The 27,997-nt window shown below is 38.9% G+C and overlaps 2 protein-coding genes and 1 non-coding gene across 4 annotated transcripts in view; 1 reads left to right on the forward strand and 2 right to left on the reverse strand.

Moving 5' to 3' along the window:
- LOC130909824 (MYND-type zinc finger-containing chromatin reader ZMYND8-like) overlaps positions 1–9,834 on the reverse strand; it is a 49,472-nt gene extending 39,638 nt beyond the window's left edge. For both annotated transcript variants that reach the window (XM_057826732.1, XM_057826724.1), the window contains exons 1-2: positions 9,642–9,834; positions 1,848–2,058 (exon numbers count right to left, since the gene is read on the reverse strand). The gene's annotated coding sequence lies outside the window, so the exon portion shown is untranslated. The remainder of the gene's footprint in view (positions 1–1,847; positions 2,059–9,641) is intronic.
- On the reverse strand, positions 2,745–2,817 carry trnak-cuu (transfer RNA lysine (anticodon CUU)). Its single transcript has one exon. It is a non-coding gene; the product is annotated as a tRNA-Lys (tRNA).
- A 1,163-nt stretch (positions 9,835–10,997) lies between the features above and the next one.
- On the forward strand, positions 10,998–27,939 carry zgc:113278 (Translocating chain-associated membrane protein 1-like 1-like). Its single transcript, XM_057830549.1, has 11 exons — positions 10,998–11,419; positions 16,236–16,296; positions 16,394–16,512; positions 16,661–16,777; positions 16,858–16,916; positions 17,049–17,133; positions 17,449–17,519; positions 19,534–19,638; positions 19,725–19,868; positions 22,755–22,915; positions 24,489–27,939. The coding sequence occupies exons 1-11, from the start codon at positions 11,300–11,302 to the stop codon at positions 24,557–24,559; spliced, it is 1,113 nt and encodes a 370-aa protein (XP_057686532.1). The 5' UTR covers positions 10,998–11,299; the 3' UTR covers positions 24,560–27,939.
- The last annotated feature ends 58 nt before the right edge of the window (positions 27,940–27,997 follow it).

The following is a 27,997-nucleotide window of genomic DNA, read 5'->3' on the forward strand; positions in this document are numbered from 1 at the left end:
TTGAATTTTTTTTTTTTTTTCCTCAATCGTGTTATTTATTTTCTGGCCTTGAAGAATTCAGAGAGGGTTATTTGGTTATTATCTATTTGATTAATAGTGTTTTTATTATTAATTATTATTATTATTATTATTATAAAGAATCCAGAAAGGGTTATTTGATTGTGGCTTTCTGAAAAACAATAATTTTTTACATTTATGCACTTCTGCAATCGTCACACTTTTTCTGTAACAAACTGACCCCGGCCCCTCATCAGAGAAGGGAAAAGTTATGTGGCCCTCACAGGAAAAAGTTTGGGGACCCCTGCTTTAACACATATTGCCAAAGGCAGAACAAAAACCTATCTGCCTATATATATATACCAATATTTTTTATTTCTATTAGATAAATGTTTCAGTAAAATGTTACACATTCTTGTGTATTTGCCACTTATTGACACAGTTAACATTGAGGCTTTGGGCCTCTTTTGATCTCGTTGTGAGTTTGTAAGGTTGTGACTTCTGATTAAACAAACTCGATGCCAATCAAAACGTTTGTTCTTCTTTTTTCCCAAATTAGAATCGATAAGAGAATTGATAAAGAATCGAATCGTTAAGCAATATCGATAATGGAATCGGAATCGTAAAAATCCTATCAATTCCCATCCCTACTCCTCACCCCGTAGCGTCAAAATGATAACAAAAACGGGGAGCAAAAATCCCAGAACCACACGAGCGGACCTAGTGAATGACCTACAGAGAGCTGGGACCACAGTAACAAAGGCTACTATCAGTAACACAATGCGCCGCCAGGGACTCAAATCCTGCACTGCCAGACGGGTCCCCCTGCTGAAGAAAGTACACGCCCAGGCCCGTCTGCGGTTCGCTAGAGAGCATTTGGATGATCCAGAAGAGGACTGGGAGAATGTGTTATGGTCAGATGAAACCAAAATAGAACTTTTTGGTAGAAACACAGGTTCTCTTGTTTGGAGGAAAAAGAATACTGAGTTGCACTATACCCAGTGTGAAGCATATTGGTGGAAATATCATGCTTCGGGGCTGTTTTTCTGCAAAGGGACCAGGACGACTGATCTGTGTAAAGGAAAGAATGAATTGGGCCATGTATGGAGAGATTTTGAATGAAAATCTTCTTCCGTCAGCAAGGGCATTGAAGATGAGACATGGCTGGGTCTTTCAGCATGAGAATAATCCCAAACACACAGCCAGGGCAACAAAGGAGTGGCTTCGTAAGAAGCATTTCAAGGTCCTGGAGTGGCCTAGCCAGTCTCCAGGTCTCAACCCAATATAAAATCTAACGACAGCCCCAAAACATCACTGCTCCAGAGGAGATGTGCATGGAGGAAAGGGCCAAAATACCAGTAACAGTGTGTGAAAACCTTGTGAAGAGTTACAGAAAACGTTTGGCCTCCGTTATTGCCAACAAAGGGTACATAAGAAAGTATTGAGATGAACTTTTGGAATTGACCAAATACTTATTTTCCACCATGATTTGCAAATAAATTATTTAAAAATCAAACAATGTGATTTTCTGGGGGGTTTTCCACATTCTGTCTCTCATGGTTGAGGTTTAACCATGTTGACAATTCAGGCCTCTCTAATATTTTCAAGTGGGAGAACTTGCACAATTAGTGGTTGACTAAATACTTATTTGCCCCACTGTCCACTGTATTTTCATATACATATATATACACTCACTGTATTGTGGTGTTAGATAACGCGCTCCTGAAAGCTTCACTTTTTTGCAGCATTCCAAACTGTCCCAGAATCTCATTTGTGAACTGTTATACACATACAGGTGTTTTGACTTTGACATTCATGGTGGACAAGAAAGCCTGCCCGTCTCATCATACCATAGGACATGGTTCCAGTAATCCATGTGCTTTGTTGACATGTCTTCAGCAAGCTGTTTGGCGGGCTTTCTTGTGTACCGTCTTCAAAAGAGGCTTCCTCCTGGGGTGACAGCCATGCACACAAATGTGATGTAGAGTGCGGCGTATGGTCTGAGCACTAACAGGCTGACACCCCACCTCTTCATTCTCTGCAGCAATGCTGACAGCACTCCTGTAACGAGTCACATGACATTTTGGAGGGTAGATGACAAGCAGTACTCAATTTGGACATTTAGGGATGTATGTAGTTTCTAAGGGGTGTACTCACTTTTGTTGCCAGGGGTTTAGATAATAATGGCTATATTTTGAGGGGGAAATAAATTAACTGTAATTTTCCCCTCAAAATATAGCCATTAATATCTAAACCCCTGGCAACAAAAGTGAAAAGTGAAAATAAATTAACTGTAATTTTCCCCTCAAAATATAGCCATTAATATCTAAACCCCTGGCAACAAAAGTGAGTACACTGTAATATATAGGCTGCACACAGACTACTTTTCATTGTGTCAAAAAGTGTCCTTTTGTCAGTGTTGTCCCATGAAAAGATATACTTAAATATCTGCAGAAATGCGAGTGGTGTACTCACTTTTGTGATACACTGTATATAAAGATAAAGAATATTAAATATTATCTAAAATTGTGCATATATAAATTAAGACGGCCAGTATCTTATGTACAGTGCCATAACTCATGATTTGTGTGTGCTGCTCTTGTCTACTTTGCTGCTGTAACTTGGAATTTTCTTATTAGTGCATAATAAAGGGTCCGATTTAAAAGTTAATACCTTTTGTTACGTACTCATCAGACTAATTCACCATCAGACTAATCCATTACAGTGAATCAAGCGAAAAAGTTTAACGCCCAACGTGGGGCTCGAACCCACGACCCTGAGATTAAGAGTCTCATGCTCTACCGACTGAGCTAGCCGGGCTTGACTCAGCCTGGAGACTCTTCCTGTAAAAGAACATTCACTGCCCCACCCCGGATGAACTGCTCAGGTTGCTTTTTGATTGCATGCTGACACCTAGCAACCAAAAATAATACCACAATGATCGTAGGCCACTTAAATTCAAACGCCATTACTTACTAGTGCCTTTAAATATTTCAAATTCATGGCAATGTTAGAATTGGCCAAAAACAAGCGGATTTAAAATTTACCCCAAAAGAGGTTCAGAAAAATAAGACTTGCGAGTACGCCAAGTGGCAGCCAATGGCGATACGAGTAGCTTCGTAAATAGCGTTCACATTTTTGAAATGGCAACCAATACGAGTTACATCGTAAATTCATCAAACGCTTGCACATTTGTAGCACTTGTGCCCCGTAATTAATACAAAAATAGCACATAAAATGTAGGTTCGATTCCCGGTCGTGTTACTTCATTAAATTAGGCTACTGTGACTACTGGAAAATTATATAATGGGATATAAATTACGACAAAACTGTTTGTGTTTTATCACCTAATAAACTAGCTTTAAACTAGCATCGACTCTGTTCCCATGCATTAATTATTAGGAATGTTTGTATTTCGTTGTATCATTTATATATTTTGTTATTTCTGCTTGAAATGATTTATGAGTATTTTCCTTCCCTGCTGTTTTTGTTTTCATTTTCAAAGCACTTTGGCCTATATACGTATGTTGTTGTAAAATGTGCAAACCAACAATAACTTGATGACGATGAAGTAAATACAAGAAAACCTTTTAATCAACAATGTGTATATTACAAGGGCGTAGGTTTGGTCTCAACATAGGGACAGCATAACCTGCATGACACTTTTTGCTGGGGATATTAATAAGACCAAACAGATTGGCTGAACAGGGATCAGTGGTCTATACTACGAATGGAGTTCAACATCCTCAGAAGTAATCCTGTTTACCAGCGGGTAACCAGAGTTGACAAAACCTGGTTACCTAATTTGTGGTCAGTCGGTGCTACAACGCTGATTATGAGGTTGATTAGTCGAACCTGTGTCAACCCAATCAGAGTTACTGCACGTTCAGTGAAAGGGGGCGGAGACCAGAGTCAAACACTACTTGTGAAGATGGCACGAGCACTTTAACTTAACGGAGGAGGAATGCGCGATAATCATGTGGTGTTATGAGGAATTAAAATCCACCCTCACCGTGAAATCCAACACCGCTTCTGCAAATAGGATGCGACTGGTCTGTTGGCAGAAAATTACAGACCGCGTGAATGCGTCAATATGCCAGTTTACATATGTCCATGAAAAGAAATAAAGCCTGCTATCAGGACAATAAAATATGATTTGGGACGTTAACTGTAAGAAATAATTTATCGTATTTGCATCACCACATGAAGCAGGATGATTGTATGTTTTGTCCCATTGACTGTATGAATATGTATGTCGTTTGAACATCCTCAGAGTAGAGGTTTGATCAGGCCTAAAAAAAATCCAGCCCGATCCGGTCATAGCAATTAAATGGTAACTTGATTTGCAGGGAAAAAAAACGAAGTTTTATGTTATATTTATGAGGACTCAGGAGAAGAAGGAAATGCTGGGATGCGATGCCTGGTTGCATTTTGTGTGATCACATTTGTGACGATGCCTGCATGTGCATAATGATAATAAATTAAAGCCCGTCTTTTGTAACAAATTCTTACAGTTAAACAAGACTGTAAGATGCATATTCAATAAACATTTATATCTTTTATATTCAGGGGTGCACATATTTTTTTTGCCCAGGTTCTCAGAGGAGGACCTGGAGATGTGACTTGGTCCTCATTGAGCTTGAGAGCCGACCCGCCTGATGCGATAAAATTATGACAAGCTTTAGTTAGAGCCAAATACCTTTAATTAATTATATTAACAATTAATGCCTGATTAACATCAACTGGCACAACAAAATTGCCATTACTTTGAAGTGAAATGTAAAGAAATAAACATTCATTCATTCATTCATTTTCCATGCATAAAAGCACTAATTCAAAATAAAGGGCATTATGCGGCTCCCACATTAACTCCAAGCCTTTGTAAAAGTGGGATGTCCTCCTCATAAGAGCTCATTGAACGTGCATGTTTAGCTTTGTGAAATGCGAGCAAAAACACGTTTGTCAGTGCATGGCGCTGCTCTTCATTAACTTTATTCCGCCACTTGTCCATAGGGCGAGTGGGGTGCTGCCTGACATCGATAGTTTGCTTAATTGCCACATGCTGTTTTTTTCGTGCTTTTCAAAGTTTGGATGGCTGAAATTCTTTGACCCTACATAAAATGCGCTGCTCTTATCAGCGACATTGGGATTCTCACGGCAAATTTTGTACCACATAGCTTCTAGCCATGGTACCTCCTGCAGCCACTTTTCAGCAAAAGTCCTTTTCTCGGTAGCTCCGGTGACGTCTCTGTCGTCTGTCTGTCCTTTGACGGGGGTGGGGGAACACGGAAATAATTACTCAGTGGGGCCTGCCTCTTTGACATTTTGAGAAGAGATTTTCTCGTGTCCGCCACAAATACAGTGCTCAGCCATCGGTACGCAAAAGCGTATGAAAGCCGTTAAGGGCCTGCGCGTTTGTCTACGTCCAGTACGCATGCGCGCATGCGGACCACTTATGTGCACCGCTGCATATTTGACTTGTTAAAATTGATAACCCTAATTTAATAGAATTTCTATTCATAGATGATCTTGTGATAACAAGTTGAAATACTCAATACTATTTATTGTCTTTACAGTTGGAGAAAATTACCATTGGCCATATTTGAGGTCAACTACTGTTGGTCTGGCCCTATCTTGTAGTTTTTTGAAAAAAGAAAAAAAAAAATCTTGCTCACCACAGGCTCAAAGATACAGATCAAGGGTTGGAATAATGGTGGCCACACCTGTACATGCGGCACATCAGCTGTCTGGCATTTTTTATACGCCACAAATGTAAAGACTTATAAACAATTCATGTCTCTCAAGTCTAGGCTATTTGATGTCTTGACTTTGTTGTTTGTCTGCTATTAGAACCAGACTGGAGTGCAACGCAGAGCTGCCATTGATTTTGAGAAGTGATTATCTCGTGTCCGCCGCAAATACAGTTGTCAGCCATCGGTACGCAAAAGCGTATGGAAGCCGTTGAGGGCCAGCGCGTTTGTATACGTCAAGTACGCATGCGCGCATGCGGACCACTTATGTGCACCCCTGTTTATATTTGTGTGTGTGTTCTATCAGTTGATTTGACTTTTTTTTTTTTTAATCCCTTCGAGTTGGCAGAAAAAAAGTTTTCTCAATGTTTAAATACTTTACATACTTATGATTATTATAAATGCATTTACACAACGAAATAACACTGGAAAAGTTTGTTCAACATATTTCTTGTATGAGAGCAAAGCTCCACATTCGTTTTCATTAAGTAAAGCCGACACAGGTTTCTGTATAGCATTTTCAATAATCAATTTGAAGCGTTTTCATACCCCAGTCCCACCACTTTCTGAAGCGCACGGCATACAGTGTTCTTACTCAGATATTCAGCATCACCGATGGAATACATATACTGTATTGTCCGCAGGCGAAAGAGCCCAAGGACAGGCACACATTCCGCTCAATTGTGAGGGCCTGACTTCGGCGGGTTACGTTACAGAAGTCCGCATTGATCAGCTGGCACAGGTAACAAATTCCTTCAGCTGAAAATCTATATCTTTCATAAAGAACAACATCCGGGTAAGCCAGCGGATTCTGGCGGTCTCTACAAAACGTGCCCTCCGAAGAAAGCCCCTCACAATCCGCCTGCCAATGTCATACTGGTGGACTTCCACTTGCATAGATTTCGGTTAAGTATTTGGTATTATGGCAGGACGGGTCCAAGGTCTAGCCTTATTTTCCCTCTTGAACCGTGCCGCCTCTTGGGAGTCACTCAAAATTATGCACCCATGGGGTTTCCTTTTGAATATTGGATCAATCTCGGGGAGATAAAAGTACTAATTACAAAAACTATTGATCATTGTACCATTTAAAACACCAGACCAGCAGACAAACTCAAGTACAAGAAAAACATTTTTCAATGAGGCTACACAGAACATCAACATTGATTGTGGTTAGTCTCACAATGTTTACGGACTTAACTAAATACACTAAAAACAGGGAATACTTTTTAAAACAACAGGCTAGTAGCCTAACTCGGGCGAGCAACGAACTTTTACTTCTTGGAACATCAGAAACATTGAATTGAGTTTATCTTACTACGTTTACCTTCTTAAAAAGTACAAAAACGCAGATTATTATTTTGTTTTTTTAAATAACAGGGTATTAGCCTTAACTTTGAAATAAACTCACCGGTTTCAACTATTTCGTTGTAGGCCGGTCGTCTGAAAATTGCAATCCATCCTTGTCTAATTCTGTTCTCTTCCGAAAATCTGAGGCCGTCCGGAGCGATAGATGAATTTACGACGCAACTCATATCACCATTGGCTGTCACTCTGCGTAACCCGCAACACTATTGGCTGCTATTTCACTAAATGGAATGCTATTGGCAGCCATGGCAAGAAATGGGAGAACGCTATTGGCTGCCATTCCAAGAAATGGGGCTGCCATGTCAAGAAATGGGAGAACGCTATTGGCTGCCATTCCAAGAAATGGGGCTGCCTTTTCTAGAAGTGGGAGAATGCTATTGGCTGCCGTTCCAAGAAATGGGGCTGCCATTTGCCTGTGCCATTACAAGAAATGGGAGAACGCTATTGGCTGCCATTCAAAGAAATGGGGCTGCCATTTCTAGAAATGGGAGAATGCTATTGGCTGCCGTTCCAAGAAATGGGGCTGCCATTTGCCTGTGCCATTACAAGAAATGGGAGAACGCTATTGGCTGCCATTCCAAGAAATGGGGCTGCCATTTCGAGAAATGGGAGAATGCTATTGGCTGCCATTCCAAGAAATGGGACAGCCATTTGCCGGTGCCATTTCAAGAAATGGGAGAGCGCTATTGGCTGCCATTCCAAGAAATGGGAGAATGCTATTAGCTGCCATTTTAAGAAATGGGGCTGCCATTTGCCCGTGCCATTTCAAGAAATGGGAGAACGCTATAGACCCTACTCACCAACGTCACAGAATGACGTGTCGCTGTATTCGGCCGCCATATTGTCCGTCATTGTTTATCCGTATTCTCAATGGTTTCAATTTGTCGTGCAATTTATAGTGCAATTCATGGAAGCCCTGGTGCTTTCAGACGCTGTAAACTCATTGGATGCGTTGCATTAAAGGAGTTATGTGGAAAAGCTTCAGTCTATCCATTCGCCAGATCCATATTTGATGCCTAAATTGATATTTTTCGACCCGCTGTCTTCGCCCTCTCTGCCTGACATCTGCTACCCTGATATCTACAACTATCTTGTCCACAAAAAAATCAGCCTATTCTCACGAAAGTTTGAAAAACTTTAAGAGCAGCACTCTAAGCAACATTACCCCGTGTGACCCTTTACTTCCAATTTTCTGAAATGGCAACAATCAATTAAAAACAAAAAAGTTGACTGCGATGGCCGACGCTTCAAGGATAGGTGGATATTGGACTATTTCTTCAATAAAACACGCAACAACTGTGTCTGTCTCATTTGCAAAGAGACAGTCGCTGTTTTCAAAGAGTTCGATGTGACGCGATAATGATATTACCGAATAAGACACGCTGACATGTACGACAAACATTACAGGGAAGATACGCAGCGAGAAATTATAGCAACTTGAAGCTAATTTAATTTCACAGCAGCAGTATTTCGCAAGAGCCCGAGTGTCGAAAGAGAACGCCACAAAGACGAGACTGTTGAAATTATGAATTAAAAAATAATAATAAAGCAAATGTGACACACAGAAGGGCTTGCTAAAATTTGTTTAAATGTATTGTTCTATGTAAATCAGCCAAGGTAGCCCCCCGCATTTTTACCACACCAAATCTGGCCCCCTTTGCAAAAGGTTTGGACACACCTGTTCAACTGATGATCCGTAGACGAGGCCAGCTTCTTTCACTTGGTACCAGCTAAATATTATTCAGAATGTAATGATGGTGGAAGAAATAAGCATCTTCAATTTGAAACTGTATGTTGTCGGCGATTAGCCTCGCAATGATCTTAATTGTGGTTGCCAGCCCAAAACCCTCTAATCATATATCAAATGCATCTTACCAGATATAAAATGACTACTACATAATCTGTGGTAATCGTTTGGAGCCCAGTTTTCTCGTCGAATTGCAGCAGTCCATCTCGCTCTCCTCTCCCCGGGTCTCTCGGAATACGGTAGAACTTCAAGTCTCTTTGTCTATCTTCTCTGTTATTGCAACCAACCGCCACACACGCCTTCACCATTTTGATTATTAATGTTAACGAGCAGAAAAACACGCCATAATAGGAGGAATTTACGTAGCGGTAATGCGTCAACACGACGAGTTGACGGACAATATGGCGCGGAGGCGTGGTTGTGACGTCATGTGAGTAGGGTCTATAGGCTGTCATTCCTGAGAATGAACCTCGACTATTACAACAGGTGTTGACAGAACACCGGGCCTGAAGGTGTACTCGGGGCCCTGGGTGTACTGAGACATTCCGTCTAACATAACTGTCGTTGCCCCACCACGGATAGCGGATGCTTTATTAAATTTGCTTTTTGGTTGCATACTGACACCTTGCAACCAAAAATAATAATTACAGCATCTTAGGCCACTTAAACTGAAAAGGCATTACTGACTACTGCCTTTAAACATTTCAAATGCATGGCAATGTTAGAATTGGCCAAAGACACGCAAATTTATATTTACAAACGAGGTTCGGAAAAATAGTTACCTGCTAGCTGTCATCCGTCCGTTGTCTAGCCAAATGGTTTTATCTAGCATTCACTTGTATAGATACAATGCAAGATATATGAGGCTCAGCCACTAAAAATCACATGGTTTTGTTGGCAAACACCCATTTTTTGAGGGAACCACGAATAGCCCTAAACCAACTGGAACAGGTAACTGCGCTTTTTTTGTGTGTGGGGTTTTTTTTTTTTTTTTTTTGTATTGTTTTGCTTGTTTGGTTGTATTAGTAGACTTTAAGCTATGACGCAGCCACAGCACTCCCTGCTGGTAGGACCACTACTATCACTTTGGGAATGTACTTACGCCCATATCTTTTGGGTTGACCTGAACAATTATATAAATTCCAAAGTTGTGCCATCATTGAAAATTGTTTTTAGACATATTTTGTTTGGCCTATCCAACGTTGAAGAACCAGAAATGGATAAAAGATATGTTGTAAATCTTATTTTAATATTGGCAACATTTCATATTCACTGTGTAAAATATGCCAAAGACCAAATTTTCATGTTTTTGGGAAATTGTTTTCTTTATATTTGGACGATTTAAGTTTTTCTTTGAAACCCAAAGCTATAAGGACCAAAAGACTTTGCAAACAGTACGGCTTGTGTTAAAAATGACCCCGACCATTTTATTTATTATTTTTGTTGTTGTTGTTGTTGTTGTAAATCTGTTGAGTGTCTGTGAATTGTTCGCCCATTATTTGTATTTGTTTTTGTGTAAATAAAGTTTGTTAAAAAAACAAAAACAAAAATAAAAAAAACACTACTATCACTCAAAATTGATGGGTAACTTTTTTGATGAGATAAATATTCTTTTTGCTAGGGAACCGTAGTTCAATAAAATACTGACCAAGTCGATCGTTTATTTGCATATTTACTTTGAAGTTATTTTGAAGTTGGACTAAACTAAAAGATGCCACTTACTGTAGGATCCGTCAGTTGAACTGAACTTACATAATATTTTAACCCTTTATAAGGCACGTCTTTGAATGTTATTTTTTATCTTTAGAATGTTATTGGGGGCCACGACTAGTTTATTTCTATTGTGTCAGCCATTTTATACGGTATATGACACGATAAATCGATATATAAAATGTCAAAAATAGTTTATTTGATTATTATTATTATTTCCTTGGAAGCAGTCCTTACATTTACTAATTGTGACTAAAATGTAAAAGACGATAAATTAATTGAAATAAGACGCACACGATTAAACGAAATAAAACACCAAAATATACTAATATGTATTTGTATAATGAAACAATATATTTATGTGTATAAATGTGTGGCATACGTCCATTACAAACAGCACGAATGTTTTGTTTTGGGTTCTCCTTTTACGTCAATGGCATAGGCGGTGCATGAATGGGCTGTGGGAGTGAAAGGGCCACAGCAGGCTTTTCCCACCTGTGGGTTAAAACGGATAAAAGGTTCGGTTTTCTAAGCTATGGTTTATGTTAGTTTCGGTACGAAGTTTTGGAACACATGAGCAGTGGACCACTTCGTGTACGGACTGTGGATGAGCGATCGGTCCTAAAGAGACGCAAATATCCACCGGCTGCTCGGCGCAGGCTAGCAGCGGTGCGGGTCGTGGCATCCCGGTGCAGGAGGAGGCTGAAAGCCCCGGTCCCGCCTGTTAGCCATGGGTCTCCGCAAGAAGAACAAGAGCCCGCCGGTGCTCAGCCACGAATTTGTGATCCAGAACCACGCCGACATGGTGTCGTGCCTGGCTATGATCATCCTCCTGGGCCTGATGTTTGAGGTACTGTGTGGATGCAGGCGTGTTTATTAGCCTCTTAGCTCCTGCGAAGATGGCATTGGCAGCACATGGATACCATTCTGTCGGCGGCCTGTCTAGGAGTGATAGAGTTGTTTTAAAAAAAAAAATACTGTGTATATGCTATACAATAATTGCATTAACACACATACTGTAAAAGTGTTGCATTGTAACTTGCATGACAGAATAGTGCATGTGACTTATCACCACTATTTTCAGTAGGTGTGATTAACTGCAGTCAAAAAATAAATAAATAAATAAATAAATAAAATGCACAGAAAACACAGGATGTTTTTATTTCCCAATTTAGAAAAAGTGTATAGTATAGTCAGGGGTGCACATATTTTTTTGCCCAGGTTCTCAGAGGAGGACCTGGAGATGTGACTTGGTCCTCATTGAGCTTGAGAGCCGACCCGCCTGATGCGATAAAATTATGACAAGCTTTACTTAGAGCCAATTACCTTTAATTAATTGTATTAACAATTAATGCTTGATTATCAATGTGGCACAACAAAATTGCCATTACTTTGAAGTGAAATGTAAAGAAATAAACATAAAAGCACTAATTCAAAATAAAGGGCATTCATATGCGGCTCCCACATTAACTCCAAGCCTTTGTAAAAGTGGGATGTCCTCCTCATAAGAGCTCATTGAACGTGCATGTTTTAGCTTTGTGAAATGTGAGCAAAAACACGTTTGTCAGTGCATGGCGCTGTTCTTCAATAACTTTTTTCCGCCACTTGTCCATAGGGCAAGTGGGGTCCTGTCTGACATCGATAGTTTGCTTAATTGCCACATGCTCTGTTTTTTTCGTGCTTTTCAACATTTGGATGGCTAAAATTCTTTGACCCTAAATAAAATGTGCTGCTCTTATTAACGACATTGGGATTCTCACGGCAAATGTTGCACCACATTTCCGTGCGAGCATCATTTGCTTCTAGCCATGGTACCTCCAGCAGCCACTTTTCAGCAAAAGTCCTTTTTTCCGTTAGCTCCGGTGACGTCTCTGTCGTCTGTCTGTCTTTTGATGGGGGAACACGGAAATAATTACTCAGTGGGGCCTGCCTCTTTGACATTTTGAGAAGTGATTTTCTCGTGTCTGCCGCAAATACAGTGGTGAGCTGTTAGGTCTAAACTTAATACTTGAACTAAGAAAACAACAAAGACCTAGGAAAGGACGGAGGAAAGATCAGACTTGAGACATAGACAAAATTAACACTGGCGGCCACCAGGGAGAAGGCTGACAGTGTAGCACGTTTGCTCACAATAAGCCTCTCTCAGCCCCCTTCCTGGGGGTCGCGTCTTTTATTGACAAGTGGGAGAGCATTCATTGCGCATGCGTAAGTTTCGTTTAGCTGTTATGGTATCGTTTACTGAGAACAGAAACCAGAATGAAACATTATGGTGACGTTTACTGAATACAGAAACCTTACTCTTTTCATTGTGTAAGCACAAAAGCACAAGCGAATAGACTGTTAAAACATAATCATAACACCTAGTTTTAAACACACATAATTGGTTTAATTATTGTAAATACTGTTAGTGTGCAAAAGCATTAAAGCACATCTTACACAGCCATCGGTACGCAAAGCGTATGGAAGCCGTTGAGGGCCAGCGCGTTTGTCTATGTCCAGTACGCATGCGCGCATGCCGACCACTTATGTGCACCCCTGAGTATAGTATAGTATAGTATAGTATAGTATAGTATAGTATAGTATAAAGTTAGGATTTAATGGTAATTACCAATGCTCCACCAATCAAAACAAGTCTATTTTCTAAAATTATTCTAAAAATCTTTAGTGTCGTGGTGTGGTGGCTAAACCCTGGAGAACTAATCACCAATGATTCATCTATTAACTGTTACTGAGTTACAGTGCATCACAAAAGAAAACCCGCAAACAGTTTGCTGATGATATGTCAACAAAGCACATGGATTACTGGAACCATGTCCTATGGTCTGATTAGACGGGTGGGCTTTCTTGTGTACCGTCTTCAAAAGAGGCTTCCTCCTGGGGTGACAGCCATGCACACCAATTTGATGTAATGTGCGGCATATGGTCTGAGCACTGACAGGCTGACCCCCCACCTCTTCAATGGGATGGCGTGGCTCAGTGGGAGAGTAGTTGTCCCCCAACCCAGAGGTTGTGGGTTCAATTCTCTGCCCTGATGAACTCGGCTAAGTATCCTTGAGCAAGATACTGAACCCCACATTGCTCCTGGTGCTGCGCCACCAGTAGGTAGATGGCAATGCAGTGCAGGGGTCACGTTAACCGGATATTTTCCGTCGTTGACCGGTTTTTTAAAACGGTGATGGAAAAAACTGAAGTCCGTCCGTCATTTTGACAGGTTGCAATTCACACCCCAGACCACAGGGTGGCGAGTTAGCATATTAATTAGCTATTGTCTCTCTTAATGCATGACGTCGTTGGCTCTTCTGTCAGAATATTGTAGCGTCACCGGGGTCTGGCGGCGGCACCGTGATTGACACATCAACGCGAGGTTCTTATTGGTGCACCCGGTGTGCCAGCGCGTCATCCAATTGATGGACAAGATTGCTGCCTGTGTATAGACCCCAATCACATGACGTCACAACTCCGCCCCCCTGACCGGAGCCGCCATATTGTGTGTCAGCTCGTCATGTTTACACATTACCGCTACGTACATGCCTCCTATTACGGCATGTTTTTCTGCTCGTTAATATTAATAATCAAAATGGTGAAGGCGTGTGTGGCGGTTGGTTGCTGTAACAGAGAAGATAGACGGAGAGACTTGAAGTTCTACCGTATTCTGAGAGACCCGAAGATGAGAGCGAGATGGACTGCTGTAATTCGACAAGAAATCTGGGCACCAAACGATCACCACAGACTATGTAGTAATCTTTTTATATCTGGTAAGATGCATTTAATATATATTTAGAAGATTTTGGGCTGACAACCACAATTAAGATCATTGTGTGACGTTGGTGATTGGGGTCTATATCGTTGCCTCTTTTTCTTTGGGGGCGGAGTTGTTGGCGGTAAGCAGAGTAAAAAGGGAGAAAAATACCACGACTTCCGTGTCTAATTTTTCGCCACCAAGCAAGCGTTACAATATTAATTAAAAATGAATGAATGCTAAATACTATTGAATATGTCATCATTATCATTTTAAAAATTTAAGTGACAGGTAAAAATAGACTATGACCGGATCTTTATGACCCTGTCAGTCAAAATGACAGACAACGAAAATGTCTAGCGCAACCTCTGATGCAGTGTAAGCGCTTTGAGCACCTTGAAAGGTGGAAAAACGCTATACAAGTATAACACCATTACATTTCTGCAGCAATGCGGACAGCATTCCTGTAACGAGTCACGTGACATTTTGGAGGGAAAATGACAAGCAGTACTCAATTTGGACATTTAGGGATGTACATTTTTTCATAGGGGACTCACTTTTGTTGCCAGGGGTTTAGATATTAATTGCTATATTTTGAGTTATTTTGAGGGGGAAATAAATTAACTCTATTATATAAGCTGCACACAGACTACTACTACTGCAAAAATGTTCTGTCATACCGTCCCTAAGGTATGAGCTATTTTTTTTATGTACAATAAATGCAGGGAGAAATCCCTCGCTTGCAGCTGCAAGGCTCAACCCTTGCCCACTGGTTGTCGCTCAGTGTCAGTGAGGCAGCCTTGCTGTGGCTGGTTGTGGTGAAACTCCTGAACTTTTTCCCCCTATGGAAGATAACGAAATTGCTGGTATTGTAATACTTCGGCAACAGAAAAGTTACAGACGGCCGTGGCTTTGAGGAGAAGGGCCAACCAACATGTAAAACATGTTTGGCTGCCAAGGAGGCAATACTTCCAATATGATTTGGCATTTGTATAAAATTAAAGGTTAGTAAACACTATCATGAACGTTTCCCACCAAATACGAGAGGTAACTCCAGCATGTTTCTTGTGTCTAGCGGTGGTAAAACGTGTTTATTTCTCTCTGACAACTTTATGTGTATAATGTAAACACGATACGAGTCATACACATGTGCTTTTTATTGAAAATAATTCAATTATTTTGTTCTGATGATAATAATGTTAAGCTGTGGGTTTACGCTCACCTAAATGACTGCATTTATTTTGATTTTATTTAGAATATATATATTGTTTAAAAATTATTTTAACTTAACATTACACTTTTGTTCCAATTTGGTAGTACGTTTTGAAAAATAAAAATCCTGTTCAATGGAAAAAAGTTGTTTTTTTAACCCAGATATCTCAAAGTAACACATTTTAGAGCTGTAATTGCAATACTGTTATACTTTTTGCTTTCGATATTTTTGCTTAAGGTTATCCTACCGTCAGAATCTCATACCAGCACATGCCTACTGCATTTAAATTTTAAAGCATCATCAAAAAAGGCCACCTTAAATGAACACATCATAGAGTAGCAGTTCAGTGACAGCGACATATTAGATATCCGTCCATTTTCTTGTGAGAGCAGATGGGGTGAAACCTGGACGAAATGTAGAGCATCACAGGGCACAGATACTCACTAAACACCGCTTGCCAAATTAAGGTCATTAACCCCAGAGATATATATTTTTGGAATACGGCAGGAAACAATACCCCAAAAGTACTTAGAGCAAGCCCTCGCAAGCACAGAGACAACACGGTATTGTCCAAAATGTAAGCTCAAGAGTAAATATTCAGTATACGAATGGGGTACAGTAAAAAGTGATTTATTAGTGTGTTAGAAATACTGTTCATATGGTTTCCGATGTTCTCTGACGAGTTAGTCCATCAACATTTTCTTTCCATTCCAGATCACGGCAAAGTTTGCCATCATGTTCATTACAGTCCAGTACAATGTCACACAAGTTCTTGGTGAGTTGAAGCATTGATGTCTGTCATCTCCGCTCAAGAGTAAAGGTTGAGAAGGTAAAAGGTTTATTTAATTTTATTTGTCTGTTTTTTTTCCTAGATGAAAAGAATGATCCAGTGAACCTTTACCATTATGGTCCTAAAGATGTGGCCACTGTGTTTTTTTACTTACTAATTATCGTTATTCTTCATGCCCTGATACAAGAGTATATACTTGATGTGAGTATACAAGCTCACCAATCGCACTGTGTCACCTGTTACATTCAATTATTCACTTTAGACGCAACACAATAAGCTCCTTTTTTTGCGTTTTATAAGTATATCGCACTATCATGTGACATTTGATTATTGTCTTGTTTGGTTCCAGAAAATGAACAGAAGGTTGCATCTGTCAAAGACCAAACACAGCAAGTTCAATGAATCAGGGCAATTGGCAGCATTTTACTTGTTTTCCTTCATTTGGGGATGCAGCATCTTGACAGCGGTAAAAGCACATCTCTTCATTTGTTTGCAATATACAGTCATTTAGTATAATCTTTTCTTTCTATCTTATGTTTTTGATAGGAGGACTTTGCAAAAAATCCCACTTTCCTCTGGGAAGGTTACCCCCACACTCACATGGTGTACGTACTTGTACATATTTCATTTCATGTCACACTTGGTATTTAGATATTCAGAAATAAAAATATAATGCACCACTCATGCACACAAATGGTGCCACAGTTCACTATATGCATAATATCTCCTCTCCATAGTTTTCAGGTCAAGTTTTTCTACATTTGCCAAATTGCCTATTGGCTTCATGCACTTCCTGAGCTGTACTTCCAAAAAGTACGCAAGGTAAGGCTCATTTGTAAACGATCTGTATGTTAGCATACTATACAAGTCATTATGTATGTAAAGTTTTCAAGGCTGAATCCACGTTTTAACCATTAAAATAATGGCTTTTGCCTGTGAATAGTCTGACTTCACTGTAAAGTATGTTAATGTTGGCCTTTGTCAAATTTCTGGTGTACTTGATATGTCACTGTTGACTGACTTTTAATTGATGCTTAGAAAGACATATACAGTATTTCTAGAAAAATCCTTCTTAATTTGGGTGCAAGTTACCAAGTGTTGTGTTACTAACTCGTCTGATATATGTTCTGTTGTCAGGAAGACATCCCCCGCCAACTCAACTACATTTGCCTTTATGTTGTCCATATCACTGGTGCCTACATCTTAAAGTGAGTAAAAGTGGATATACTCCACCATATGATTTCAATTAACTAGATTTAGAATAATGCCATTGCTTCTCAAAACAGTTCCATTAAGACGGATGCAAAATGACCCAAAACCTCAGTTCACGATTTTAAAAATATTTATAGTATTTTTTTTTTTAGAATTCAACAGGGCTTATCAAGTAGAAACAACATAAAGACTGCAATGCAGGAAACATAGCAGTTGTTATAAACGATCATAATACAGTAAATCACAGCAAAGACTTTCATTTGACATTCAAAGAAACACTATTTTTTCAAAGTCCACCTGCACTGGGTCCCCATGAATACATGATTGATCGTTTTTACACCCAAAAACAGAGGTGGGTGGTAGCATGTTACATTAACTAGATCAGTTTTACTTGAGTAACTTTTGTGAGAAAAATGTACTTCTAAGATTAGTTTTACCACGCCATGCTTGATAATTGAACTTGAGTAGATGTATGAAGAAGAAATGCTTCTCTTTTCACATAGACCACTGTCGAAGTGCACTTTTTTTTTCTTTTGACCTGTCCTGGTCAGGTGCTTAGTCACGGAGAATAGGAATCATGACTGTCCTTAAGGTCTGAACAGTTTTAATGTTATCACTTGTAAGTGACTTTAGACTAGACTAGACTAGACTAGAACAGAACGCCTTTATTGTCTTCACACAAAGTGTCATGAGAGTGCACACACACTTACACATAGAATGGATTGAAAAGTATATACAATATGCAAAAGAAAAAATATATATAGCCTATATTTACACAACACAAGATAAAACACAATATGAAATGCATCAGTGGGGAGTCAATGACTTTTAATAGTGATACTCTTGTCGTATAGGAAAGATGACATTTGATAGCAGCATTCAGTAATAAATATTGGTTATTAACGGTGCAAAAAAACAGATTTCAGTTTAAAGTATGTGTCCATTTGAAGACTGCCGCAGTGGTATAGGTAAAGTGACATGTTATAGCATTCAGTAATAAATATTGGTTATTAACAGTGCAAAATACTCCCATATGTGTTGTTCATTATGTTTTATTTATTAGGAGAAAGCAATAAACAGGGGTTATGTAGGGACAGAAAAAAGGAGGTAGACAGAAGAGGAGAAGAACAAACATTACATGCCTATGCTACCTATGAACATACTGGTGCTATCTTTAGCTAATTATATTTACCAGTGGATACCATGTGGGGGGGCTATCAAAGCGCACATTTTAAACTCTCTCCCAGCTTTTTCTAGCACCGATAGACCACGGAAAACTGGAGATGGTGATTTTAATTTCATAGTAGGAAATATGTTTCCTCCACTAGAGGACTCTCATGCTCTAGGGACTGGTGGTTTCATTTCTCTAGATTTTTCTAATCAGAATCCGATGAGTTTTCTGTATTTTTTTGGCCATATACAGTACTAGTAGGTTATAATAATGACTAATAGTCATAATATACTGGTATAATAATAACAGCTCGTATAGATGATGTGCCGAGGAAAAAATATACTATTGTTTTAAAAAATAAATTGCATTATCAGCATTTACTCATTACTTTAGTATTCTTTTCACAATGCTTTTCCTTGTACTTGAGTGAATTTTTTGGATGACTGCTTTTACTTGAGTAATATTATTTTAGAAGTAATGCTGATCTACACATAGATATTTAAACCTAGACCAACATAGTTCATTTTATTTAAGTTTACATCCCATTTATGTTTCAACATTTTAGATTTAATCTTCTCATTCAGTTCGGCTGATTGTCTTTCAAACTTACAATAAATTGCCCATGCCACCCAATTTTAAACGTCACGTGAATTCAATTTATGGCACGATATTGCAGATTTACTGGACTTAACCAGGTACAGGACTTGTCATTTTTAAGCCATCACCCACCAAAACTTTAATTTTGTGATGGTTATCAGACAGATAACTAGACCACTGGTAGAATGAGCCAGTAATCATTGACATTTTCTCTTATCCTTTGCAAACTCTTATTGGTTCAGCCTCTACCGACTTGGTGTGGTGTTGCTGGTCCCTCACTATTTGGTGGAGCTCCTGTTTCACGCCTCACGCCTCTTCTACTTCAGTGATGAGAACAAACAGAAAGGGTATCATTCAAACAACTAATACCCTGTTATTTATGGAATAAGATCGCTCATCCACGAATACATGTCATTCTGTTTTCTTCTTACAGTTTCACTCTGTGGGCTTTGCTTTTTGTCATCGCTCGCCTCCTCACACTCACTCTTTCGGTCCTGACATTTGGCTTTGGGTTGCCACGGACAAAAAACCAAGGATTTTCTCTTGTAGAAGGCAACTTTAATGTGCTCACCATAAGGTAAGACCTACTGCCATAGTGGTTTGTCAAACAAATCTATGACACATTTTGGAGTTCTCAACATTAGTGTGGAGGTTTGGATAGAACAGTTAAATTTTTGTTAGGTATTAGATACCTATAATTTGAGTGTAAAATATATTTCATTTTATATATATAAAATGTGCATACGTATTTAAATATTTCATTTTAATTTAATGAAACCTGTTCATGGAGGTAATAATATATTCAGTGAGGAGCAGAAGTATTTGCACCCCTTGTGTTTTTGCAAGTTCACCCACTTGGAAAATAGGTAGAGGTCTGAAGTTTCAATCATTTGAATCATTTCCACTCATAGAGACATAATCTTAAAAAAATAATAATAATAATACGGAACTCACATTGTATGACTTTTCAATAATATATTTGGAATTTACTGGGGTTCATAAGTATTTGTACCCCTCAGAATCGGCAATAATTATGACATTCAAAGAGTCTACCTTTAAAAAAGTGTACTTTTACCGCATGAGTAACCACCCACCCACACCACCCGTTTGAGCTCATAACTGTCACCTGTGCACCCCACAGTCAGTCATAATCCAACTAGTAGCATGGGCAAGACCAGAGAGCTTTCAAAAGAAACCAGAGAAAAAATTGTTGAGCTCCACAAAGCTGGAAAAGGCTATGAGATAATTGGAAAACAGCTTGGTGAGAATAAATCAACAGTTGCAGCAATTGTTAGAAAATGGAAAAGGCTAAACATGACTGATAATCTACCTCAGACTTGGGCTCCATGTAAAATCTCTCCTCATGATGAGAAAGGTGAGGGCTCAGCCTAGAACTACATGACAGGAGTTGGTCAGTGACCAGAAGAGAGCAGGATGCACAGTTTCAAAGGCTGCTGTCAGTAGAACACTATGGTGTAATAGTTTATAATCTGTCATTACTTAGAAGGTTCCCCTGTTGAAGCCAGTACATGTGAAGGCCCGTCTGAATTTGCCAGGGACCATTTGAATAATGCAGAGTGGTCATAGAAGAAAGTTACCTGGTCAGATGAAACCAAAGTATGACGTTTTGGTGCAAACATTACTCGTTATGTGTGGAGGAAAAAGAAGGATGAGTACAATCCCAAGAACACCATCCCCACTGTGAAGTGTGGGGGTGGAAACCTCATGCTTTTCGGCAAAGGGGACAGGACAACTGTGCTGTATAAAGCAGAGGATGAATGGTGAAATGTATGGTCAGATTTTGGGCCACAACTTCCTTCCCTCAGTCAGAGACTTAAAGAAATGGCACGTTCTGTCAACTCATTGAATGCCTCAACGACATAAAGTCGTGGCTTTCACTTAATTTTTTAAGTTTGAATAACAGCAAGACTGAAGTCATGGTGTTCAGACCAAGTAGCTAGGCCTGCCTGAATGTTGACCTCGGTTCATTGTCTCCATTTCTTAAGAACTGTGTCAAAAATCTAGGGGTCCAATTTGATTCTGATTTTAAATTTGAGAAGCAGATTTCTTGCGTTGTACGTGACTGTTTTTATCAGCTTCGCCAGATTGCTAAGGTGAAATCTATTGTTTCACGCTCTGATTTGGAAAAATTGAGCCATGCTTTTGTCATAACTCGGCTGGATTATGGTAATTCTTTGTATGCAGGCGTCGGTCAGGCTGCAACTTGTGCAAAACTCAGCTGCTCGACTCCTAACTAAAACCCGCAGGCGCGAACATATCACCTCGATTTTAGCATCTCTTCACTGGCTCCCAGTACATTACCGAATACATTTTAAGATATTATTATTTGTTTTTAAATGTTTGAATAATCCTGCGCTGCCATATCTGTCAGAACTGCTTCAGCCTTACAGTTCAACCTGAACCCTCAGATCAGCTGACCACCTGCTTCTAGAAGTCCCAAGATCAAGGCTGAAGCTTAGGGGTGACCGTGCATTTGCAGTGATGGCGCCCAGGCTGTGGAACCAATTACCACTTACTATTAGACAGGCCCCTTCACTTACGGATTTCAAATCACGCCTTAAAACATTTTATTTTTCTTCAGCTTTTAATGTGCAATGACCGTTTATTTGATTTTTGTGTTTGTTTTATCTTTGAAAGTTAATTTATTTTGCTGTTTTATGGTATGTAAAGCACTTTGGTCTGCTTGGCAGATTTTTTAAATGTGCTATACAAATAAAGTTGATTGATTGATTGATTGATTGATTGATTGATTGATTGATTGATTGATTGATTGATTGATTGATTGATTGATTGATTGATTGATTGATTGATTGATTGATTGATTGATTGATTGATTGATTGATTGATTGATTGATTGATCAGTCGTAGCAGGATCTTCCAACACGACAATAATCAGAAGCACACAGCCAAGCTGACCAAGGAGTGGCTGTGTAAAAAGCATATTAGGGATCTGGAGTGGCCTAGCCAGTGTCCAGACCTCAATCCAATAGAAAATCTTTGAATGGAGCTGAAACTAGGTGTTTCTCAACGACACCCCCGAAACCTGACAGATCTAGAGAAGATTTGTGTGGAGGAATGGGCCAAAACTATAGAAAGCGTCTGGCCTCTGTAATTGCAAACAAATGCTTCTGCACTAAATATTAGCACTGATTTTCTCAGGGTTACAAATACTTATGAACCCCAGTAAATTACAAATAAATTAAAAATAAATATTTTAAAAATCATACAATGTGAGTTCTGGATTTTTTTTTGTGAAGATTATGTCTCTGCAATGCATCTATGATTGAAATTTCAGACCTCTACCTATTTTCTAAGTGGGTGAACTTGCAAAATCACAAGGGGTGCAAATACTTCTGTTCCTCACTGTATACTCTTGGGCCCTGGTTGTCTAGTCTTTTTCTTCACTTTCAGCATTTAACATCTTTAATTGGTGTCCCTGTAGGATGTCATGTTTGGCAGCCATCTGCCTGACTCAAGCTTGGATGATGTGGAAGTTCATCAATTTCCAGCTAAAGAAGTGGAGAGAACACAGCCAGAACCAGGCCTCAAAAAAGAAAACAGCCAGCCCAAAGAGCAAACCTCACAAAAGGGAGCTGACAAGGGGTGAGTGATTCTCAGGATCTAGTCAGCAATGCCAACCTTACACGGAGGAGATACTTGTACGAGAAAAGGCTGCATCGGTTTTGCCGTACAAGTACATAGAAGTTTATAGACTTTTATGAAACTTATATGAACTACTAGTATATTGAATGTTTGCTCAGGATACTGGGAATGTCTATAGAGGGTTTTCAAATAATGTGCCGTCATACCGGCCGTTAAACAAAGCATATGCGTAGTCGAATTATACAGTACTCATGCATCACGCTACATCTTTACAATGTCCTTCAATCATCATTTTTAGCAGCTTTTTAAGAGAAATTTTATTCCCCCAAACGTTGGCTCCGTCGTAAGCGCATCAGATGGGGGATCCCAACGGGACGACTGTAAACAAATTATTTCCTACTTTTGGACCCACATAGGTGAGGTAACAGCGTACAGGCAAAAAGTGAACTCTCTATAGACATATCCTTTAGTGGAGCTATAATTTTAATACACTGGACTTGTTCTTTTTCAGTGTCTTATGTTTTTTTACATTCTATAGTTTTAGGCATAGTAGCAAAGTCTACGGATGTCCACGCCAACCAAATGTTTGAAAAATACAAACACAAAAAGTATTTTCTGTAAGCAAAGAGTGGGGAGGCTAACCTTATTTGATAGTATTTACCAAAGTAAACATGACATTTGATTTTTAATGCATACACAGTACTGTATGTTAAACTGCCAGTATGGCAGGCGGTTCTCGTTGGGGTGATTATGTGACAATCGTGACATCGGTAAAAACTATTATTTACTGTAGTTTTTTTAATATATTTTCTTTACATACAGTAGTAGAAAACATATTTGTTTCTTGCTGACCACATTACACAGCCTCTAATTGTATTATTTCTTTATTAAATCCTATTACTAAGAGACAGTGGCACCTGGTAACTTAGGAAAGTAATTGTTTCTGGAAGTAGTTTCGTAACTTGAAAATTCTGTAAGTAGAGATGCGTTTTCCATGTAAATGCCCTAATCTGTTCCAAGCCCCTCAAAATTCAGACATAAATATTTTATAATGCATGAAATGCATCACATTACGTGACAAATACATGTTACAATTAGATTATTTCTCAATAAAAGTTAAATCAGAGTTGTGCATATTGTGAAAAAAAACCTAGAATTGAGTAAAGAATAAAAGTTAATGCACTCATATAAAGTTGTCGGAACAAGAGGGGCAAATGAAGAAGATGCTGGAATAAACACATACACATACAGTAGAGGTTCCTCATAGCCAATTGGATTCCAGGGATGCTAGGCAATAGCCAATGGCAGAGCAGCCATAAGTATTTTACGGTCAGTAAACTCTGGGAGCTGCGAGTAGCAGCCATACTGTATTTTTGCCTTTCGTATCCTGAAATTTCTTTTGTAACAAGAGGCAATATTTTCCTGTTGAGGCGTGTCTTAAACTGAAAATTCTATATGTAGAGACGTTCGTAAGTAGAGGTACAACTGTATTTAAAGAACGTATATTTGCAGCTCGGGAAGGGAATACACTGCTCTGAAAACTGATGTTTCTCATTACTTGTTTCATCATCAGGTGCTGTCAATGGAATTGTGAAGCCTGACGATAAAACATCACCACGGATGAGAAGAGTTAAAAACTCATGAAGACTGTGAAGTTGAGAATAAGCTGACACAGTGACATGCTGTATGTTATATACACAATTTAGCATAGTGTCAACTGCTCTCTAATCTAAATTACACACACAAAAAAAACTCACGTAGCTGTCTTTTTGGTATTGAGATTCCCTTTGTGAGACATTCACTGCAAGTTACTTGGTTCTCTGCTGATTAGAAGTTGGCAGGGAGAGTTGGATCTGATGCTTTAAACTGAATAGATTTCACTCCTCAAAAAGTGTCCTTTTGTGTGCAACCATGATCCTATGTTGATTATTCCTTACATTCATCATAATGCAACTTAATGTGAAGTGTTAATTTACACAACTGTACAGGGTTCGTCGGTTGATACGCTTTGGGGTGTTTTTTTTTTGTTGTTGTTTGTTTTGTTTTTGTTAGGCCTTAATTGAGTTTAACTGCCAAAGGCTGCTGGCTCATGTCCAAAATGACTTTATTGCACAGCACCATAAATTATGATTATGTTAGATACACACATCCTGTGAATAGAAGTAGTGGTGTATAGGCACTGTGTCAAAATTGTGACCTAATGATCTGTTATTGCCATTGTGGATGGCCAGTGCCTTTGAAATCCAATGCTGGATTGAGGCACTTTTTCTTGTTTTACTGAAGTCTCACTCGCCTGGTTCTCGGCTTCACACTGCTTCGGGACCGTCCGCAAATTGAAGCTGTGCTGTAACCTTTGTATCTCCACTGTATGCATTCCGTTAAATACAACTGTCAGCATGAGCAGACACTTGAGCAAAGAAGGCTGCAACTCGGCGTTTTTGTACGGTAACGTCAATGCATGGGAGTTTGAACTCAATATAGTTTGCTACCCTTTCTATCACTCTCTCACATATACACACAAACAAACAGAAGCATTCAGTGGCCTTTTACAACTGCTGCAAGAGGGTTATTTATTTTTATCACAGACTATTGATGGTTATTCTAACCAGCAATTACAGCGGTACATAGCAACTGTGCTCAGTTAATCCAAACAATACAATCCTTCTTCAAGTGTCCTTATAATGCAGTGCTTCTCAATTATTTTCTGTTATGCCCTCCCCCCAAAGAAGACGTAAACGTCTCCCCCACTGTATCATTTGTCTATAAAATTATTATTACCAATATACCTCTGCATAACACTGTTATGTTGTAATTAATATTAAAGAAAAAAGTAATTGATCAACGTACAATAAAATATAACTGTATTAACATTGTTTTGTTTGTAACAGATAAGACAAAGTGCATCAATTTGCCTGAAATAAAAAGAAACTGTAAAAATACACTCAAGGTACATTTGTCAGCAACATTAACTCATGAGGACAATATGCCAAAAAATTTGACCAAAAAAACAAAGATTAATTGAACAAAAACGACAGTGTCACTGGACAGAAGGACAATTTTTATTTTTGCTTCTGGCAGTATCAGCTCCTTTGCTATAGTGTGGGGTTATTTTGCACTGAGAAACTTGGTGTGCCACTATATGATGCTAATAGTGTTCGCTGGTTTACTGATGTAACAGGAGGAAACAAAGCGGGACTATTGTTGGCAATTTTCGGTACGTTTTCGTTGAAAAAAATGACGCGGCTTATCAATGTGATTGGGGTCTAATGTCTTTAAGTGACATGTTAATTGATTTGGCTTCCTGCTGTCCACTGCAAACATTTTTAGACACAGTGAACAGACTTGCCTTTCCTCGTCTCCCACTCTATTAAAAGTCAGAGCCAAAAGCCAAACTCTACATACTCTTTGCCATATTTCCGTGTCTTAGCTCTTCACATCTCCAGTGCTCTTTTCTGTGTGCTCTTGTTTGGTTAAAAAATACTGCACGCATTCTGAAAATGAGAGCATCACTGCCACTCACTGAGTGGATGTGCAATTACACTTTATTCTAGTACGGCAAAAATGTATGTTCCCTGAGGTCACATGCGGCACCCACGCCAACCCTGTGCGGGGGGGGGGCACTTTTTGAGAAGTACTGCTATAATGTCAGTGAGTTGTATAATTTGTTCCGCTTGTTTTTTTTCTGTTTCACAATTGTTTCTTTTAATATTATGGGGCAACGAGGCATAAACTGTTACCCCACTTCCATCCTGTGGCGCAATGGGAAGTGTTTCGGGGCGTGTTTGGCTTATTCTACATGTGTGTGAATAAACTTTGCCAGAGTTAGGTTGGTGGCAAATCTAGCTGTTACTTGTCTTTTGGGAAGACAAATGATAATCTGTGTGCAATGTATGGTTTGTCAGAATCTGTCAGTGAAATCCTGCCTCATTAGGTCCCATGCAAATTTCAAGTATCTGATTGTGTTACGCTGTTTCAGCAGACAGCACTCAAATGGTCCTGTTGGGCCACCTTTCCTCTTCCGGACCATTTGTTTTGATACAAAAAGGGGAAGTCATAAAAATATGAATCCTATTTTCTTGGTTTAATTTACTTTATCGGGAATTGTACAGCTCAGATAGAAACTGTTTGATAAATTCGTAAAATGGAAGAAGGAGCAAAGGTATAAAATAAACACTACACTATAATATGTGTCAGATTTTAAAGCTATTTTTATATTGGGGTGTCTCTTAGATGCTACTATTATTATAAATGAATGTTTTACATTCAAATTCTTTTAAATCCAATACTTAAGCTTGATGAACTACCCATACTTAAACATTTTGAGAAGGAGTGGTCAAACGTTAAACTTTCTCTCAAGTGCTACATTCAATTTTTACAATGAACAGATTGGCAGGATAAAGACAAAAAATGTTATCTATAATGTTTATGCAACTTAATTTATTATTTAAATGTTTACACGGACTAACAAAGATTTTAATTATTATTTACTAACAAACATTGTATTCACCATATATATACTGCTTAGCTTCATGATTGTCAGTAATTTTGGTTTGGTAAGCCAAATGAAAGCACAGAGCAAGCCGTAATGTGGCCCACACAGGCCATAATTTGACTACCACTGATCTAGCAGGATGCTCATAAAATTGTGTAAAGTATAATTACCCTAATACCTCTTCTGCATTAAGAAAATATATTCACCCTATACAGCAGTTTTTCGGAATTAAAAGTTGGTGATGCTTTGAATTTAATTGAGTTGTCTTTTATTTCTTTGCTTGACCTTTGCAACTGCCTTTATTTGAAATATTTTTCATTATTTCATTACTGTATGGATTTATTTTTGTGTGGCTGCTTGTTATGCGATGATCACGCATTTTCCTTTTTTTGAATATGTCTCTGAAATGGCTGATGGTGTATATATTTTATATATATACACATATAAATAAATACATTATATATTTATGCAAATTATTGTGTGTTCCGATCACCGTTTTTGTCTTTTTTTGTGATTAAATAAAAGACTTTTGTTGCCTAACAAGTCTTTCGAGCTTATTTGAATGTGTTGAATTAACTGGGACACTGGAC

The sequence above is a fragment of the Corythoichthys intestinalis genome, chromosome 2 (assembly GCF_030265065.1).
Source record: "Corythoichthys intestinalis isolate RoL2023-P3 chromosome 2, ASM3026506v1, whole genome shotgun sequence".
Classification (NCBI taxonomy): Eukaryota; Metazoa; Chordata; class Actinopteri; order Syngnathiformes; family Syngnathidae; genus Corythoichthys; species Corythoichthys intestinalis.

Bases quoted from the DNA above. Each gene is read 5' to 3' on its own strand.
- zgc:113278 (XM_057830549.1), top strand. From the start codon at position 11,300: ATGGGTCTCCGCAAGAAGAACAAGAGCCCGCCGGTGCTCAGCCACGAA. The intron at 16,513-16,660 runs GTGAGTATACAA...GTTTGGTTCCAG, and splicing joins TACAAGAGTATATACTTGAT to AAAATGAACAGAAGGTTGCA. The intron at 22,916-24,488 runs GTGAGTGATTCT...TTTCATCATCAG, and splicing joins CAAAAGGGAGCTGACAAGGG to GTGCTGTCAATGGAATTGTG.